Raw genomic sequence first — 17,829 nt, forward strand, 5'->3', positions numbered from 1 at the left:
GCCACAGAGCAAGAGATTAATAGATTGCCATTACTGGAGGCTGTCAGTCAATAGGGCTGTCACCAAGAAGTGATTCCAGTGTTACTACACCAATTTGAGAACACATTTTCCTGCCAGGCGACCAGGCAGTCTTAAACAGAAGGAATTTTGCTGCCGTGGCACTTGGTAAGCTGTCTGAATGGTCACGTACCACCAGCTGGTAGAAATACCTTCCTTCCACTGAATTTAACCTGCATTAACTTCAACTGGCTGCAACACGTGCTCTCGGAAGTTAGAAATATTTACTTTTTTATGATCTACACCTCATCAGTGCTGTTATTTGTATTTTCCAGGGAATCTGAGGCAGAGAGCTTAAAAGCCTGAGATGTCTAAAGTTTAGGATTGTAGTTTACATATATATTTAAAAATATTTATAAATATAAATATAAATATAAATAAATATAAATAAATAAATATATATATATCTAAACTGTGCTTTTCCTGACTGCCGGTCACTGGCTTTGGAGCAGCCAGAGCTTTTGTACCTGAGGATGAGGGAAGGCCCTCTGTGAGCTGTGAAAGCAGCACAGCCTGGTGTTTCAGGGGAATTTGAATACTGGTTTCTCAACACTAAAAGGCAGAGTAGTGCTTGAGGGCATAAGACAAAGCTGGCAACCACAGTAGCCTTAAGAACAGTGCATCTCACTGAAGAAAATACCTGAAAGGAGCCTCAAACATTGGGCAGTCCTTTGGCACTGTGACCTGGGTTAAAAAAGGATAGAAAATGCAATCCTTTACCAATTAAACATATACTGTCATTGCAGAATTAGTCATGTGGTGTCCCTTATCCTCCTTGTCTGAGCACAGGAGTCTCCAACTCCAGTGTGGGTGTGCTTTGGTACCCAGCAGGCTGGCATGACTTGGGGGTATGGATTAGAGCCTGGATTCTCCTTTCTGGGGGTAGGAAACACACCAATAGTACAGTCACTACCCAGCATCAACCGTCCTCCAGAGCCTTCATGCAATTAAGTTCCCCACCCAAAAGGCCAGACAAGCTGTCCTGGATTTAAAAAGGAATAATTATACAACAACTGCTGGTTAGAGTGGTAAAAATAATGAGCTATGCCTCAGAAGTCCTGACAAAATCCATGGATGAGTAAAATGACACTAAAGCTCCGACCTGAACAAAGCTTCGGCACGTGGCTCTGATGCCAGCTGACATGTGCCAGTGGCTGGTATTTACACTCTAATCAAAATGAAGCTGAAAACCAAAGGAAAACTTCAAATTCTGTGGGACAGCAAAACTGCTGGATTGTGGGCATTTCAGTAACAAATCCCTTTGCTCCGTATATTCCCTGCTAATTTGTCAACATCTGATGCCTCACTCTTTCGTCTGGAGCTAAGAAAAGCAATCAAAAAATATAGTTTAGGGCCCATTCTGTCTGCTGCATCACTTGCTATTTTTGCCAGCCTGCAAAGGGCAAATTTGTCAACATGGGTGGGCTTTTTTAGTGTGAAGCCCAAGGGCTCATACAGACAGTAGCAAAAACTATCTGCATCCATGTCTGGAAGTTCAGGCTCTGATTTCAAGCTGCTTCAAATATAGAAATTCCAGCAAAGTTAATTGTAGCTGCATTATGGAGAGGTGACAGCAGCGAGTCCTTAGAAAGCTGGGGAAGGTCTAAATCTGCCTCAGTCATGTTCCCTTTGAAGTTAGGCAAGTCCACTGGGAGCAGAGGATATTACCCAGGCTGATATTGGGTAAAAACCCTACTGGGAAATTTGGCCAGTGAGATTTGATTTTGTTGACCACACAGCAACAGCATTTGTTGACAAATAAGGACAAAGCTCTTAAGCAAACCCACCTTTTCTCCACATGTTGAGAACTGTGCAACATCACCCCGCTGTATCAGCTGGTCTGTGCTTTTAAAAGCTTCCTAATTCTGCTCACAGCTGAGATCTTGCCTTACCTTTATATTAAGAAACAGCTCTATAGTGTGGGCTGGTTATTACGGGGAAGTGCTTAATTACAATAAAATGTGTAGTTAAAGTGACAATTTATTTACTCAGGGTTATGAATATAAATTGGTTTTTCTTACCCATGCATTTTAAAAGGGGAGGTAGAGGCTGGGATCCCAGGAGTTTCTTTAGGCTGGGTGATTTTCTGCAAGTAGCTTTAGGGACCAATGTGGAAAGTGAAGCCTGTGAACCAGTTTGCTGCCTCGAGGCCAGAGCACACAGTTCCCACCTGTTGCAAGTAATGTGAGTTTTGCTTAAGAAGTCTGGAAACGGGTCCCTTTAATTGCACCAGAGCTTCGTAACCTGCAATGAACCAACGCTGAGCTGAAAAACAAATCCCCGTTAGCGAACACTTGAAGAGATAAAGAAAATGCTGGGTCCTCTCCTCCCAGTATTTTCCATGTTTTATAACACCTCTGTCAGTATAAATTTTCATTCACTGAAGAAATTACACTTCACGAGCACTACAATAGGATTTTAAGATAAATGACATGTGAGTACTGCAGTTTTGTGCAGGCTTAAGTGATCCAAGTATCTTAATCACGTGCGCAGTATCAAAAAAAATTTGACTTGTTACCAGAGTCACACGAGAAAGATTGAATGTCATATGAGGCTGCAAAGCATAAACCACCTCAGCCAAAATTTATTTTAGCACGGGAGAATTTCTTAACTGTTAAGTATAATCATTTAAAAGCAGTCTGAGCTGTGCAGCTCTAATGATAAGTGAAAATAAAAAACAGCTCCTGGTAAGGGCACTTCTTGCAAGCACTGCCTGCTCTTAGCACTTGCTGCCTTTATTCACCACTATTTCCGAAATTCTTGGAATGCTGATGAAGTTTTTAAGTGTAGTCTCACCAAGGCTGTAACATTATCTCCAGTGACAATACTCACTCCTGGGTTTTTGCGTTGCGAGAAAATGTTTTAGCTTTTCGGGCGGGTAAACACCTCCCTGTGACACACCGCAAACAAGATGGGAGGGCGTTCAACAAACGAAACTTCAGGGTGTCATAAACCCCTGGGCAAATCCCGCGGGGTCCAGCTCTGGGGGCTGGATGGCTTTGCCTGTGCCACGCAGCAGGAGCTGCCCCGGTGCAGGAAGGCCAGGCTGTGCCTGTCCCATCGGGTGGCTTTAGGACAACATCCGAAAGGCCCTGGGCCCGTTTCCTCAAAAGCGATGACAGCCGCGTGATAAACGCGCTCCCGAGTCCCTGCCTGCAGAGCAGCCATGCAGGTGCTGTGGAATGGAGCTTTTCATTTCACGGCTAGGATTAAAAATAGGAGCAGCGCTGGCCAGGGAGTGCTCTGAGCCCGGGCAGGGACGCAGCCCAAGCGATCCTGTGTTACTCACCCCCCCTGCTCCCGAGGGCTGATGTTTTCTTGGACCGAGCTAAATGCCTCGTTTAATCGTGGGGATGCTGGTACAGTGAAACACTAGGTCGTATTTTATCACCCCACATATTTCTCCATGCTTCAGCCACGTGGTAGCTGTTTAACAACTTATTCCCCAAATGAAATAAGCAGAAATATTGACCCATTATTTGCTTTCAAATGAAATAAGCAGCTTTATAGGAAATATTGACCCATTATTTGTCACTTCTCTTGAGGCTCCAAATGCATCCAGAGCTGCTGAAGCTCACAGCCAGGACATTTAATTCTCCTTTGACAACTGTTTTCCATTCCCTTTTGCATCTTCCCTGGTCTTCTCAGTGATTTTTGCCACAAGCAGGTGACAAACATTTTGGTGGCAAACATTTTGGCGACAAATGTCACCTCACTGTGTGCAGATTAAGAAGCAACAAACCCAAACCCTACCTGTGTGTTCCTGAATAAACAGTGTTCACCCCTGACCCATCCCTTTGACAGACACATCTTATTTTCTGTTCTTGGTTTCACCAGCTGTGTATCAATATCCACCTTGCTTTTTCTGTGCCATAGAACCAGCTCAGAACTAGACCTTTGCAGGCTTTTGCTCTAAAAAGTATTTTCTTGGGCCTTTTATATAGCTTTACTAATTGCACTGCCCTTCAGTGCATGTGTTAGCTGTAACTTTTCCCCCCAAGAGTATCGTGTTTAAAGTCACAACCACTGTATTCCTGCCAATGTATTCCTCTTAACTTACAGGAAACCTATGAATGAGGTATGATACCATGAATGATACTATTAATCACTTTATTGCAACTGCACCCTGGAATCCCATTCACAGTTGAGACCTTGTTACGCAAGTGCTGTATGTATATAAAAACAGTCTCCAGCTTCAAAGTGCTTACAAGCCTTTGTAAAAGCCTCCTGAAGTTTTCTGTGAACTTGTTACTGTAAGAAGAAGAAAAAAAAATTACATATTTCTTCTTGGAACAAAATGCTTTTCAAACTTTTAGACGAATGATTCATGTTTACTCTTATCTCCCTCCAGAGGAAAGAGAAAATGAGAAAATGAGTTTAGGAATATTTTCAGCCTTAGTCCCCATCGGACGAATTTGAGGGAGCTGACCCACGATTCACTGCTGTGCACAGCATCCATCCGTGCCACATTCCTTTCTCTGATGAGTCAGTGGACCTCACAGACCCAAAGTCTTGAGAATGACCCAGCTTCAGCATCTCCCCCTTAAGATTCCTTTGGCGCTCCCTATAGCCATATTATTTAGTTAGAATTAAAATAAGTTGTGGAGAACGTTCAATTCCTGTAATCCTGCCAATGGAGAAACCTTATTAACCCTGAAATGGCCAAAAAATGGATTCTGCTGAGGTGTCCCTTCTGCCCTGGGGACCCTGGACACTGGCACTGAGCCATTGCTCCTGCTGGATGCTGGGGTCAAGGGGCTGTTGGGGTGCAGGGGCTCCAGGACACAAGCAGGGAGCACACATTCCCACTGCCTGGAAGAGGAGGACTGTTTTTTTCTACAAGGACACTGTTTATTCCTAGCCCTGGCGGGGGCTGTGCTGCCCTCTCCACTGGGAAGGCAAGGGGCCAGAGAACTTCCCCGAGACAATGAGATGGCTTTGCCCCGTGCTACCCCGCCCTCCATCCCATCCACAGCCCTGCCCTCCACCATTCCCTGACCCCAATCCCCCCCAGCCACTCCCTGCCCTTAAAACCTCCCCAGCCAGCCCCCTCTGCCACCCCCTGCCCCTGTTTGCACTCCTCCCATCCCTGTTCCTAATGCCCCCAGTCATTCCTGTCCCTAAACCTTCTGCCCTGCCACCCCCTACCCCTAAACCTGCCCCCTGCAGCCTCTTGCCCCTAAATCTCACTGTAGTCCCCTGTCCCTATCCACACACACAACCCCGGCCATGCCCTGGCCTGAGCCACTTCCCAAAATCTTGCTCCCCAGCTCCCTCCACCATTCCCTGTCCTATTTGCACTTCCCAGAACCCCTATCCCCTAAATCCCCTAAGCCATCCCTGCCCCATAACCTGTCCCATCCACACACACCTTCCACCACCCTCTTCCCCTAACCCTTCCTCTCCAGACACTGTCGCTAAAACTGGCCCCCTACCCCTAAACCTCCCTTTCTCTCCTCCCTGCCCCAAAATCTCCTTTTCTCTGAAACCTCCCTCCCGCAGCCCCTTGCCCCAAAACCTGCTTCAATCCATTCTGCCTAGTTCTGTCTCTAAATCTCCCCTTTCCCCTAAACCTTCCCCTGCACCACTCCGTCTGCAAACCTGCCCCTATCCACACATATCCTCCACCATGCCCTGTCCCTAAATCTTCCACCCTCAAGCCTTCTGCCCCCAAATTTCTCCCACCAGCCTGCTCCACTACCCCCTGCCCCATAGTCTCTTCCTGCCACCCCCATGCTCCTACACCTGCCCCTATCCACACACACTCTCTCTGCCACCTTCTGGCCCCAAATCTCCACCCCCAAGCCCCTGCCCCTAAATCTCCAGCCCCTGCTGCGATACACACATTCCCTCTGCCCCTAAACCTCCATCCCTCCCTCAACCCTCTGTTCCTAAACCTTCCCTTATCCATACATACCCTCCGCACACTTTCCCCCTAAACCTCTCCCTCCAGCTCTTGCCCCTACACCCTCTCCCAAACCTCCCCCACTGGCAGTGCCCTGCCCGTACCTCCACACACCGTTCTGGGCCGTATGCCCCTAAATCTGCACTCCCACCTTCTGCCCCTAAACCTGCTCCTCTCCACACACATCTCTTTGCCTCTTTATGCCCCTAAATCTCCACTCCCACCTTCTGCCCCTAAACCTGCTCCTCTCCACACACATCTCTTTGCCTCTTTATGCCCCTAAATCTGCACTCCCACCTTCTGCCCCTAAACCTGCTCCTCTCCACACACATCTCTTTGCCTCTTTAGGCCCCTAAATCTCCACTCCCACCTTCTGCCCCTAAACCTGCTCCTCTCCACACACATCTCTTTGCCTCTTTATGCCCCTAAATCTGCACTCCCACCTTCTGCCCCTAAACCTGCTCCTCTCCACACACATCTCTTTGCCTCTTTAGGCCCCTAAATCTCCACTCCCACCTTCTGCCCCTAAACCTGCTCCTCTCCACACACATCTCTTTGCCTCTTTATGCCCCTAAATCTGCACTCCCACCTTCTGCCCCTAAACCTGCTCCTCTCCACACACATCTCTTTGCCTCTTTATGCCCCTAAATCTGCACTCCCACCTTCTGCCCCTAAACCTGCTCCTCTCCACACACATCTCTTTGCCTCTTTATGCCCCTAAACCCGCACTCTCACCCTCTGCCCCTAAATCTCTCCTGCGCAGACCCTGCCCCCAAACCTGTCCATGTCCACACTCATCTCCTCTGCCCCCTTGTCCCCCTAAACCTCTCCTCCGCAGCCCGCTGCCCCTAGACCTGCCCACCCCCCGCGGCCCCCGGCCCCGCTCCAGCCGGGCCTCCCCGCGGGGCGCGGCCGTGACGGGCAGCGCCGCTCCCCACTCAGCGCCCGCGGAGCCCCCGCGCCGCACCGCCCCCTCCAGCCCCTTTGTATCCAACATCCGGGTTTCCCCGCTGGCTCCGCGCTGGCTTCTCCCTTTTTTTAGAAGCCATTTTGGACTCGGTTCAGTTTTTTTTTTTTTTTTTAATTATTAAACAAAACCCCAAAACAACAACAACAACAACAACAACAAAACCCCAAACCCCATCAAACCTCCTTTTCCCTTCCCCCTCCACGCTGTGGGTTTTTTTTTTTTTTCTTTTTTCCTCTCCCTCCCCATCCCGCACATGGCACCTCCCGCCGCGCCCCCGCGCCCGCCGCCCCGCGCAGCCCCGCGATGCCGCGGCCCCCGCCGCCGCCGCCGCCTCCTCCTCCTCCGGACTCCGCGGCCGCTCCGCGCCGCCTTCGCCGGCCCTTGCCTGCCGCTCCGCAGCCTCCCGCGATGCGGGGTCCGTAAAAACCGCGCACGGTCCCGCTCCTGCCGCCGCCCCGCTCGCTGCCGGCGCGGGGAGCGCGCGTGGGTTGCGCGGGGAGGAGGAGGAGGAGGAGGAGGAGGAGGAGGAGGAGGAGGAGGAGGAGGAGGAAGGGGGGGATGCGCGTGTGTGTGTGTGTGCGGGGGAAAGGGGGGAGCGCGCAACCCGCGCGCGGCTGCGCGGGCATTGCGCGGGAACCGCGCGGGGGGGGCGGTGCGTGTGCGCGCTCGCCCCTCGCTGCTGGGGGAGCCGGAGGGGCTGGCTTGGGAGGAGGAGGAGGAGGAGGAGGAGGAGGGGGAAGGGGAAGAGGAGGCGGAGGAGGAGGAGGGGGAGTCGGTGTGTGGTGCACGCCGTGCTCCCAGCACAAAAGCCCAGGGAAAGAAACTCTTGGAAAGCTGGGAGCGAACGGTGGGGCCGGGCAGGAGCAGGTCGAACCGTCCGGGTCTGTTCGTCTCCACTGGATAAATTTTGCAACTGCGAAGGAATTAAATCCGATTTTCTTGTTGTTGTGTTTTTTTTTTTTTTCCCACCCCCTACCCTCAAGATATTTTTCTTATTTTTTTTCTTTTTGAGAGCGAGAGGGAAGGCAGAGAGAGCCGCGCTTCTCCCCCCCTCTTTTCACGCGCTCGATCTTTTTATTTTCATTTTTATTTTTGTTTCCCTTGGGGTAGACGTGCACGCAAGGGAAAAAAAAAAAAAGTAAAGGACTATGTTTGCTTCGTGGCTGACTTTCGCTGTGCTCTGGGGAACTTTCTGTGCAGGTAAGAGCCTTTCGGCGTGTTTACCTCCTGCTCGGGCTCTCGGTCGCGTCTCCAAATGCAGAATTGAATGGGCCGTGCGGTTATTTGCAGCCACCCTCCAGCACCCTCCGAAGCAAAGCTCCCGAGCTGGGGAATCCCCCCACCGCTGCATCGGCTTCATTTCCTTTATTATTATTATTATTATTATTATTATTATTATTATGGTTCTTTTTTCTTTTCACTCCCTTTTCCTCCCTCTCCGTTTTCTCCCTGCTCGCAGGACGAGCCTTCCCGTGCTGCTTTTTGTTCCCTCCAGGCAGCCTGTGGGAATTCATGGCAATGTAAACACGGCGCGATCTCGAGGAAACTTTGCAAAAATGGGCATTTACTTCTGGGCGGGGGCGTGGGGGAGAAGCCGAAGATGTTGCGTGGGGGGGAACAAGTTGGGAGCAGCGGGAGGAGACCTGGGGTCGCTCCGGAATGCTGCGGGGTCTCTCAGGTAGTGGCCATGTGTGCGCTACGCTCCTGCCGGGCTGCGGTTGTGTAACTCGGGGAGGGGTGGGCGGGACCCCCCCTCCACCCCGAAGGGACCCCCTCGGTTCCCCATCTGCCCCCCGGGACGCGCCGTCCCGTAGGGGTTAGCACGGAACGAGCCTGTTGGGGCTGGCTGGCTCCGCGGGGAGCGGGGAGAAAGTTGGGAAAAAGGGGGTGTGCGCGGCTCGGGCTGCCTGGGGAGCATCCCTCCGGAGGAGGCTTCTGCGGCGGAGGAGGGTGTTTATTTTGTATCTTCTTCATCCCATTTATTTTACGGACATGGGCTACAAACTTCATCTCCAGCCTGCGGGTTGCGCGTCGTGCCGAGGGACGCGGGTGGAAGTTCGCCCAAAGCCCGAGCACGGCCGGGGGAGTTGGAGGAGACACCCGGGCAGCGCTTGGGGAGGCGGGGAGGGGTCTCCATGGGGTGCCCCATCCCGCAGCCCTCGAGGGGACGGGAGCGCTCAGACCCGCTTGTGCTGCCCCCAAGCACCTGAAAACGCGGGCACGCTGGAAATCCCCGCGCTCCCCACTTTACCTCCTTGTTTTTATTATTCCTTGTATTATTAGTATTATTTCCCCTATCCTTTCTTATTCTCGCTGCATTTTCCTCAGGAGAAGCCGGTGCGGCAGGAATTTTGCCTTCCCCTCTCTTGCCTGGTCACCACGACCCCCCCGGGGCTGAGCCCCTCGCCCCGCTCTGGGCAGTGACTTGTTACGTTCCTTCCATCTCCCGCCCGGGGCTGGGGGGACGCGGGAGGGGTACGGGGCCGGTGTTGGGGGGCTGTTTGTGGCCGGGGGTTCCCGGGGGCAGGGCGCGGGAGGCAGCGATGCTGCAGCCGTGCCCGCTCCGCGATGGGCAGCCGGGGAGTTCCCGGCGGCTTTGCCATCACCCATTGTGCGGGTGGGGGCCAGGGGGGGTTTCCCCGCCTGTGCGTGCCCGTGTCCGGGACCCCGCCCCGGGGAAGGCGCTGCCCGGCGGGGCCGCGGCGCGGAGCGGGGGGAGCGGGCGCGGAGCCGGCCCCGGGGCGCTCCTGCAGCCGGGCTTCCTTTGTTCCGAGTGCCCATTAAATATGCGCTGCCACCGCCTGCCTCTGCCATTACCGGCGGTGCCAGCGCTTCATTATTTTTTAAGTCACACCGAAAGTGCGTGCGAGCGGCAATAAAAAAGGGAGCGGACAATAAAAATTTAAAAAAAAAAAATAAATTGATGTCTTAGTGAGCAAAGCCAGCTCGGGGTTTTTTATCTGATGGCTGGGACACTTGTACGCAGCTTTGTTTCCATGTGTTGGGAAGGGGGTTGTGCGGGTTTGTATTTACATAGCAGTGCTGAGGAGGGCAGGTATTTTGGAAGGAGCAGGCGGGGGGGCGGGGGGGTTGTGTGTGTGCCAGCAGCATTCCTGGTCCTCGGCGCTGCTATCATCACAACAGCTCTCCTGGCTGGAAAATTCTATTATGTGCATAAAGGAGATTTATGGTCAATGTATTTTCTTTCCATATATCTTGGAATCCTTTTATCTCGGGTGATTCAATAAAAGAGATGGCTTCCGGATTTTTTTTTTTTTTTGGTTTTGTTTTTTTGGGTATGGCGTTGGGTTTTTGTTTGGTTTGGTTTTGGTATTTAACCTGATCCTATGGCTCTGTGCACAGAGTTGCTGAAATCTAAGTTGGAGGGAAAAAAAAGCAATTGCTTTAAAAAAAAAAAAAAAAAAAACAACACCCTGAAAGCTCCTTAAATGTATCATGTTATGAAAAAGATAATCTGACAGGGCATACCTATGCTGAATTTTTCCTCACCCCCCTGAAAATACAATAAGGAACCCTCAGAAAATGAATATCATTCTGTTTATTTGGAAAGGTCCTTTTGAATCACTAAATCAGTGCATTAGCCATTCTGTAAATCCCTCCCTCTCTTTTAAAGCCTTTCTGGCCTTTCTTGTGATATTTATGAGTATTTATCAACGTGATCTTCATTGTCCAATTTTTCCTAAAGCTGTTTAGTAAAAAAAAAAAATAAATAAATAAAAAAAGAGGAAAACAAGCTGAGATACCCAAAGTTGGAATGTGTTGCTGGGATTCAGAGCACTGGGCTTTGCTCAAAGTATGCCTTTTGTGTGTGTACATGTTAGGGCTCTGTGAAAGTGGTGGGCTTTTCGAAAATCACTTAACCTCCATTGTTGATGCTTCTCATCTCTACCTTGGCTGGCTGTAACAAAGCAAGAACGGGCTGCTGTTCTTTAAAAAAAAATAAATCTGTTATGCTTAATTTTTTGGAATACTGAGGATTCATTGAGGAAAACATTATGTTTATTTTTAGCCCTTTGTTTGCAAATTCTCTGCAGCCCAAATGTTCAGAAATCATGCTTTAATCGATGAGCTTGAGAAAAGGCAGAAGGTGTAAAAGGATTTGTCTTGCAGAATGCATTGCTAACATGTTTTCCAAGCCATTACATTACTTTTATTTCGGTGCAAGTTTAAGTAATGCCATGCAGCAATGAACTGTGCTGCAAATGGATCTGGTCTCCTCTTTCACTGTCTTGTATTTATCCTCTTGTGCTCGAGAAAGGGAATAAAACCGGCTTCATTAGCTTGCTAATTAAACACAATGAAGTGCGTGGCCCAAGGTTAATGGCAATGGCCTTTAAAAATACAAAACTCTTGAACAGGTGTTTAGGATATATATTTTTTTAATCTGCTATCAAATCTAGATAATTGTACCACCGACATAACCACTGCCAGAGTTCTGTGGAGAAGAAAATGCTGTGTTAGAGATGCCCGTGATCAGTGCATTATTTTTAGTGACATTATTTATAAACACCTCTCCAGGTCCTGCACAACCTGTGGTTTAGCTCCCCCCTTCTCCCCGCTCTCCATTTCGAAGCATCTCCTGCATCCTCCCTTTGGCTCCTGTGGACCAAAGGGTCCACAGCATTAAAAATCCTGTATCTCTGAACCAGAGTGAGGGTCTCACCTGAGCCTGGGGAGTTAACTAAAGTATTTCCAGGCTGAAATTTGTGCCATTGCTGGTGCCTTGGAGCAGCCCGTGCGGGCTGTGGGAAGGAGCAGCCAATTAAAGCGGAGGGCTTGCAGTCCCCGCTCGAGCTGTCACCAGCCTCCTGTCCACTCTGCTCTCCATCAGCTAAAACAGGCTTGTCAGGCTTTTTTGTGCTCCATGTGACGCAACAGTTGTGGACCTCCCCTGCTGACACTGAATAGATGGTCGAGAAGAAAAAAGCAGGCCAACCTCACTGTTTTTTCTTTCCCCTCCTTTTTTTTCCCTTTCCTTTCTTTTCTGTTTTGTTGTTGTTTTTGTTCTCCTCTCTCCCTCCCACCATTCTCCCCCTTCCCCATGCACACACTCCTTGCTTTGCAGATCAGTCTAGGAGGGCTCCCTGGCTTCTCCGGTTCTGGGGAGCAGGACCAGTGCACAGGTAGAGGTGGAAGAGAGTATCTTTTGAGATGTTGGTGATGGGATGATGGGACTGGCCCAGGAATCCTGCTGCTGTGCTATCCATGGGGTGGGTCCTCCTGCAGAGGTGTTGTAGGTGTAAAAGGAAGCAAGGGATGCTTATCTTTATTTATCAAGGGTAAAGGAGGTGGATGGCAGAGATTTTTTGAGGCTGGGCACCTGTCAGGGGTGTGTTTGTACGCCCTGCCCAAAGGCAAAGTTGCCTGTTCCTAGAAAGCCATGACACCTTTAAAATAAAATAATTAGGAGTCAAAGTTACTCCATGTTTGGGGCCTTGTAGCAGAAGGTATTTTGGCTGTCATGTTCCAGGACCTGCTTTTAGAAACATTTCTAGAATTTAGTGTTAAAGTAGTTGCCCTTGCGGTGCTGCACTAGAATAGTCAGAATTAAATGGGATTTTAGGAGCACAGGATCTTTTGAGCCCCATGAAATGTAAGTAGAAATGACTTTTCTTTCTATCAGACACATGCAGGACAGTGGTCTAAAAGTTGTGAAAGTGTCTTGCTAACCCCCTCCTTCTGGCTCTGCAGGGCCCAGGCAAGGAAAGACACTGATGCTCTGATCTCCCTGCAGTGCCTCCCAGCCTTGCCTGGAAATCCGTGTGTCCAGCCCTGTCAGCTGCCAGTGGAGAAGTGTGGCTGAAATTTGGGAAAGGTGCAGGTAGGGGAGAGAACCTGCTGGTGTCCAGCTGTGATGTGGACCCACGGGAAAGCCCTGATGGGTGCTTACCCTCGGGCAACTGGAGAAGTGCTTGTGCACTGAGCAAGTCCCATGGTGGCAGCTTGGGAAGTCAGGGTTGCTGGGTGCCTGCTGCAGAATTGGCATTTTCCTGCTGCTGGGCTGGAGGAGTGGTGTCACCGAGGCAGGTGGCCAAGTTTCCCAGGTCCCTGGGTGGGCAGGGAGGTGGGCAGGGAGGTGCTGTGCCTTGGCACCACCGCAGCACCCGCAGCTCCAGCGCTGTCCCTGCAACAAAACGTTGTGGGAACTTGGGAAATGGGAACCACAGAGTGTAATCTCTGCTTTAAAGAGGTGTTGTCTTTCTCTTTTATCCCTCCTTGGCCTTTGATTTTAAAACTAGCAGGGGAGTGTGATTTTCCTGCCTGGCCAATAGCACTGCCTGGATCTGAATTATTCAGTGTAGCACTTGGCATTCTGCACCCTGTTCCCACTTAAGCTCTTTTTCGCCTGTTCCTTCATGTGGAGATTTTCACATCAGTGAAATTGGATGTGTTTAAGAGAGGTGTTTGTGGCCGAAGTATTCACCAGTATAAGCTCTACTCTTCCCCTTCCCTTTCCCCTCCATTAACCACTGAGGATCAACTAATGTCTAATCTCTTCTCTTCATTATTACTTCATTCTGAAATAATTTTGTATCTCATTAGTAATTTGTTCCTTTAAGGTATAGTAGAAAAATATGTATCACTGCTCCCCAGTCTTCTTTGTAAGGTTTCTTGGAGCCACTGAACTCAGAGGGGCAAAGAAGTAAATTAAAAATGAAACACTCTGCCTGTGTTCTGCAGACCCAGCACATTTTATGCTTAGATTTGAATATAACTGTTGGTCTTTTTCACCAGTTTCATGTTCTTTTCTCTTTGTCATCTTCCTCCTTTACTACGGTATAGCTTCAATTCAAACTAGAAGTTAAGAGCAGCAATTGTCAGTGTACACTATAAAATAGTAATATTCTTCCCTCCAGCACACAAGTGCCTCTTATTTTGCCAGTATTTGAATCTTTTACTCTGATTAGGTTATTGCATGTGGCATTGGTCCATCATGCTACTTAAGAAAAAAAATCTGTTGCTGGTGTCTAGAAAAATACAGGTGCCTTAGAAAAATACAGCTCCTCTTTTTGCAAAGTGCTGTTTGTGTAAAGAGAAGGTCCCTGCCTCAAAAGCCCTGAGCAGAGGGGCCAAGAGGGAGGAAATCCTGTCTGCAAGCACTCCCTGCTGCATCATGAAGTGGTTCAGCCAAGGTCACACCCAATATTTTGTACCTGTAATGAAAGAAGAATCTGCATGAAGAAATTTTTCTGTATGGGGTAAAATTTGGCTTCAACCTGAGTGTGCTCTGTCCACTTTATGTGATTTTTAAAATTTCTTTTCTTCTGATGACTGTGCTGGAGGTGGTTGGTGTATTTTTAGTCTTGAAGAGATCTTTTTCTCTTAGATTGGCTGCCTGCAAGCAGGGACTGGCTCATGCAGGTGTGCCAAAAGCAGCACAGAGGAAGGAGCAGCCTGTTTGTGCCTGGCTGGAGGAGGATGTGAATGACCAGTGTGAATGATGTGTTTCTCATCAATAATTCCACGATTTCCACCTTGGTGTGTCCTTTCACCACAGATTCAGTTTCGGACTTTGGGGGAGCTCTGCTCAGAGCATTGCACAGCCCTGGCTGCAGAGCAAGAGGCAGCCTGGGCCTGGAGCACCCTTTTTGCCTTCATGATGGCTTTGGGGTGTATTAAGGAGCTGAAATAAACCTTTGAAAGTGTTTTCTAGAAGTGAAACTTGTATCTCTGGATGTTTAATCTGGGAACATAATAAAAATTTACCAGTTATTCCCTGGTGGGAGTGATTTCTCTGAGCTCTTGAAGTCAGTGGCAGGGCAAGGGCATTGCTCCCCATCCCCTTGGGTCCATGGCTGGTGCTCTGACCACCTCATTATCCTTTTTTGTCCACCTGGAATTAAATTTGCTGGGAAAAATAGAATATTTTTGGTAATTTTATTAAACCAGAGGTATGATTTTGAGCTTTTTTCCCCTGTCTCAGTCTCCTGGTAATGTATAGTGTACGAGTGCCTCCTTTTTAAATAAAGAGGATAAAGCACATGAAAAGATGCAGTGCTTTACAATCTGAGCTCCATTAATTTTCACTGAAGTGGATACTCATGCAAATTTAGGTGTGGATTTTGAACTGGACTTCTTATGTCTAGTAAGTACTTTTGTGTGACAAAGGGAGAAGAAAAAGGTGCTCCTGGGAGCAGAGGGGGTGAGTTAATCCTCCTCCAGTAAAGCTGGAAATGGAATGTATTGCTGTCAGTTTTCTGGAGAAATAAACAAAACCTGGGGAAAATGAGTGTGTCTGGCACTTTCTGGACCAACCCCAAATCCCAGACCTGTGCTGAATGAGTCTCGAACCACAGCAGCAAAGGCTGTCATTTAAAAAATTCCATAGTAGCTGAGACTGTAGGGTCTTAAATGCTGTGACTGCCTCTGCCTTTAAAAAAAAAATTGTCTTATTTTAAGCTTTTTCCCATTATAGAACTTGTTTTCTTAGTGGTAGCAGAACTTTAAATTTTCTGTGTGGTGCCAGTAGTGCTAATGCAATGCTTCTTTCTAATTTATTTCTCTAAGGTGTGAGATGATAAGCCTTTGAGTGGATGAGAGGGATAAAGTTAGCTCCATTTGTGCCTGATCTATCAAATGGTCAATCTAGGTCACTAACTGTTCTTTTCTTCAACATTTAGCTATTTAAAAATGCCTTGTGTAATGGGTGCAACCTCTAAAATTTGGCTTTTAGGAATATTTTACTTATACATAATTTACCTCTGCTGACTGCTTTGAATTCCTGGGGAGGGAGGAATGCAACCATGGGTCTGAAGTGAAGAAAAGTTCAATCAGAACTCGTCTCCTTTTTGTGACTTTTAAAAAGTATTTCAGAAAATGGGAATATTGCAGGGATTTTAAGCCCTTTTAGTGGTTTTCTTATGTTTTGCAGTCTCTGGATTGCTTCTGAAGGCTGGTGGCTGTTACTGCAGTTTGGCTGAGCTGTCTGCAAGCTCCCCCCTCCAGTTGCTCTGTTTGCTACTGATACTTTCTTCTTCTGGGAACAGAGGGAATTTGTGCTTTGCACAGTTGATGTCCAGGCCTTTCTCTGAGGCAGCAAGGTGAACTTTACAACAGGAAAGGTGTGAGGAGTCTGTGACACTGGTCTTGGAAGAGCCAGTGAGCTTTGTAGGCACTCAAGTGTGAGAAGGCATTGGCTTTGCTTCAGACCTGTGCATTGCCACATGGATTTGCAGAAGTCCCTTACTCAGCAGAGAGAAACTGCAGTTGACTTGGGACTCAGCTGCTCAGCAAAGTCCAGATTTGTGGTTATCCTGGTGGTAGCCTTGTCCTCACTCTTGGGACAACTGGGCCATGGCAATGCGACCTCCAGGCTTCCAGCTCTTTTCTTTCTCCAAGACTTTATGTTTTGGGGTTTTATTTCCCCTCAATATGGCACCTGGAACAGTGGGATTTGTATGGCCACTTTAGTTCCTGAGAGGAATTAATGGGTTAAGAATGCTAATTCCCCTGTATATTTGCAGGCTGAGAAATTCAGTTGTCCTTGGGTTTTTGTGGTGACAGTATCCAGTTACAGCCCAGCAGCAGCTATTGGGCAGCACTTGGGTGCACAAAAGTTTGAACTCAATAATCCTTTTCTTTCACATGCACCCACAGCTTATCAGGCACTTTTAGTTTTATAGGAAAGCTTCTGTTAAAGCACATTCCTACACCTGGGGTAAGGCATTTTTCCAAATGCCTATTGCAGTTGTGCTGGAAAACACTCACCTGTCTGGGTCCTAAAAAGTGAGTTTTTGTGGTGGGCAATAGGCACTGGTGCTGACATACCTGGAACAGTTCCCTGCTAGGAAATTCCCTTTTATGTAAGGAGCCTGGGATGCCGATAAAGCTTAGCACAACCTGAAGCAGGACGGTGCTTTTTGATGCTTGGTGCTGCCTTCCTGGGATGCTGCTGCCAGGTGTGGGGTGGAATTGAGTGCCCAGGTCTGGTGAGAATTCTGGAGCCATGGCATCACCATCTCTGAATGGCAGCTCAGGTGGGGATGCTGTCGTGGTATGCCCTGCCACTGAACTGTCTCATCCCTGCTCCTGGGCTTCCTGTGTAATATTTCAAAGACAAATGTTTTTTAAAAACCCCAAACCAAAACACAAATCACAACTTCCTCCCCCCAAAAAAGCAAACCTCAGAAAAAACCCAAAGAATCCCCCTAGCAACCCAAAACTCATGGAAATGAATGTTTTGATCTGATTGCTGTTGTTTTACTACCATAGGCTCTTCCTCAAGCTCCTGGAGCATCTCTGTAAAGTGAAATCATGAAGCTGGGCCTTGTGGAGGGGCTCAGTAATAGCAAGAAGTTCCTGTGTAGGTTTTAATCACCTTTTACAGCATTTGAAACAACACGGTGTCCCTCCAGTCCCAGTTTTCAGGCTTCTTTGGATATGTGATAAAGACCAGCAATGCCTGATGGAGCCTTCTGATGAGCACATTTGCTCTCCCTGGGTGTTTCCTCTCCTGGGTACAGTTTGGTGGCACAAAGCTCATTCAGCCTGGATTTTGCTGGGTGCAAAAAAGAAAAAAAGGAATGGAAAAAAACCCACCCATTGAATGTGCTGTCCCCCGGGCTGCTGTCTCCTGATGCCCTGACACTCTGCCTGGTCACATTTGCTGGAGATTGGCTGCATGTGCCCGTTCCTGGAGGGTATTTTAACATTTATATTGTGCCTTAGATAACTATGGAAGTCTTTTACAGTTAATTTTTATTGCTGTGGAAAGTTTCCTCTAGATACATAGCTTCTGTTATCATCTAATTGGACAGAGTTAGTGTTGCTAAAAGCAAACATGAGAAACTTTCTTTTTTTTATTTTTTTTTTCTTAATTGGTAATAGAGTTTCCTTTCCCATGCAATCGTGTAGGGATCGACTGCTTATTATGTAG

General features: G+C 48.4%; 1 protein-coding gene across 1 annotated transcript in view; it reads left to right on the plus strand.

The window, feature by feature from the left end:
* Nucleotides 1–7,609: 7,609 nt before the first annotated feature.
* ACVR2B (activin A receptor type 2B) overlaps nucleotides 7,610–17,829 on the plus strand; it is a 104,924-nt gene continuing 94,704 nt past the window's right edge. Inside the window, exon 1 of the mRNA XM_068175205.1 lies at nucleotides 7,610–8,132. Within this exon, the coding sequence (XP_068031306.1) occupies nucleotides 8,081–8,132 (52 nt within the window). The 5' untranslated portion in view covers nucleotides 7,610–8,080. The remainder of the gene's footprint in view (nucleotides 8,133–17,829) is intronic.

The sequence above is a fragment of the Anomalospiza imberbis genome, chromosome 1, assembly GCF_031753505.1.
Source record: "Anomalospiza imberbis isolate Cuckoo-Finch-1a 21T00152 chromosome 1, ASM3175350v1, whole genome shotgun sequence".
NCBI classification, from domain to species: domain Eukaryota; kingdom Metazoa; phylum Chordata; class Aves; order Passeriformes; family Viduidae; genus Anomalospiza; species Anomalospiza imberbis.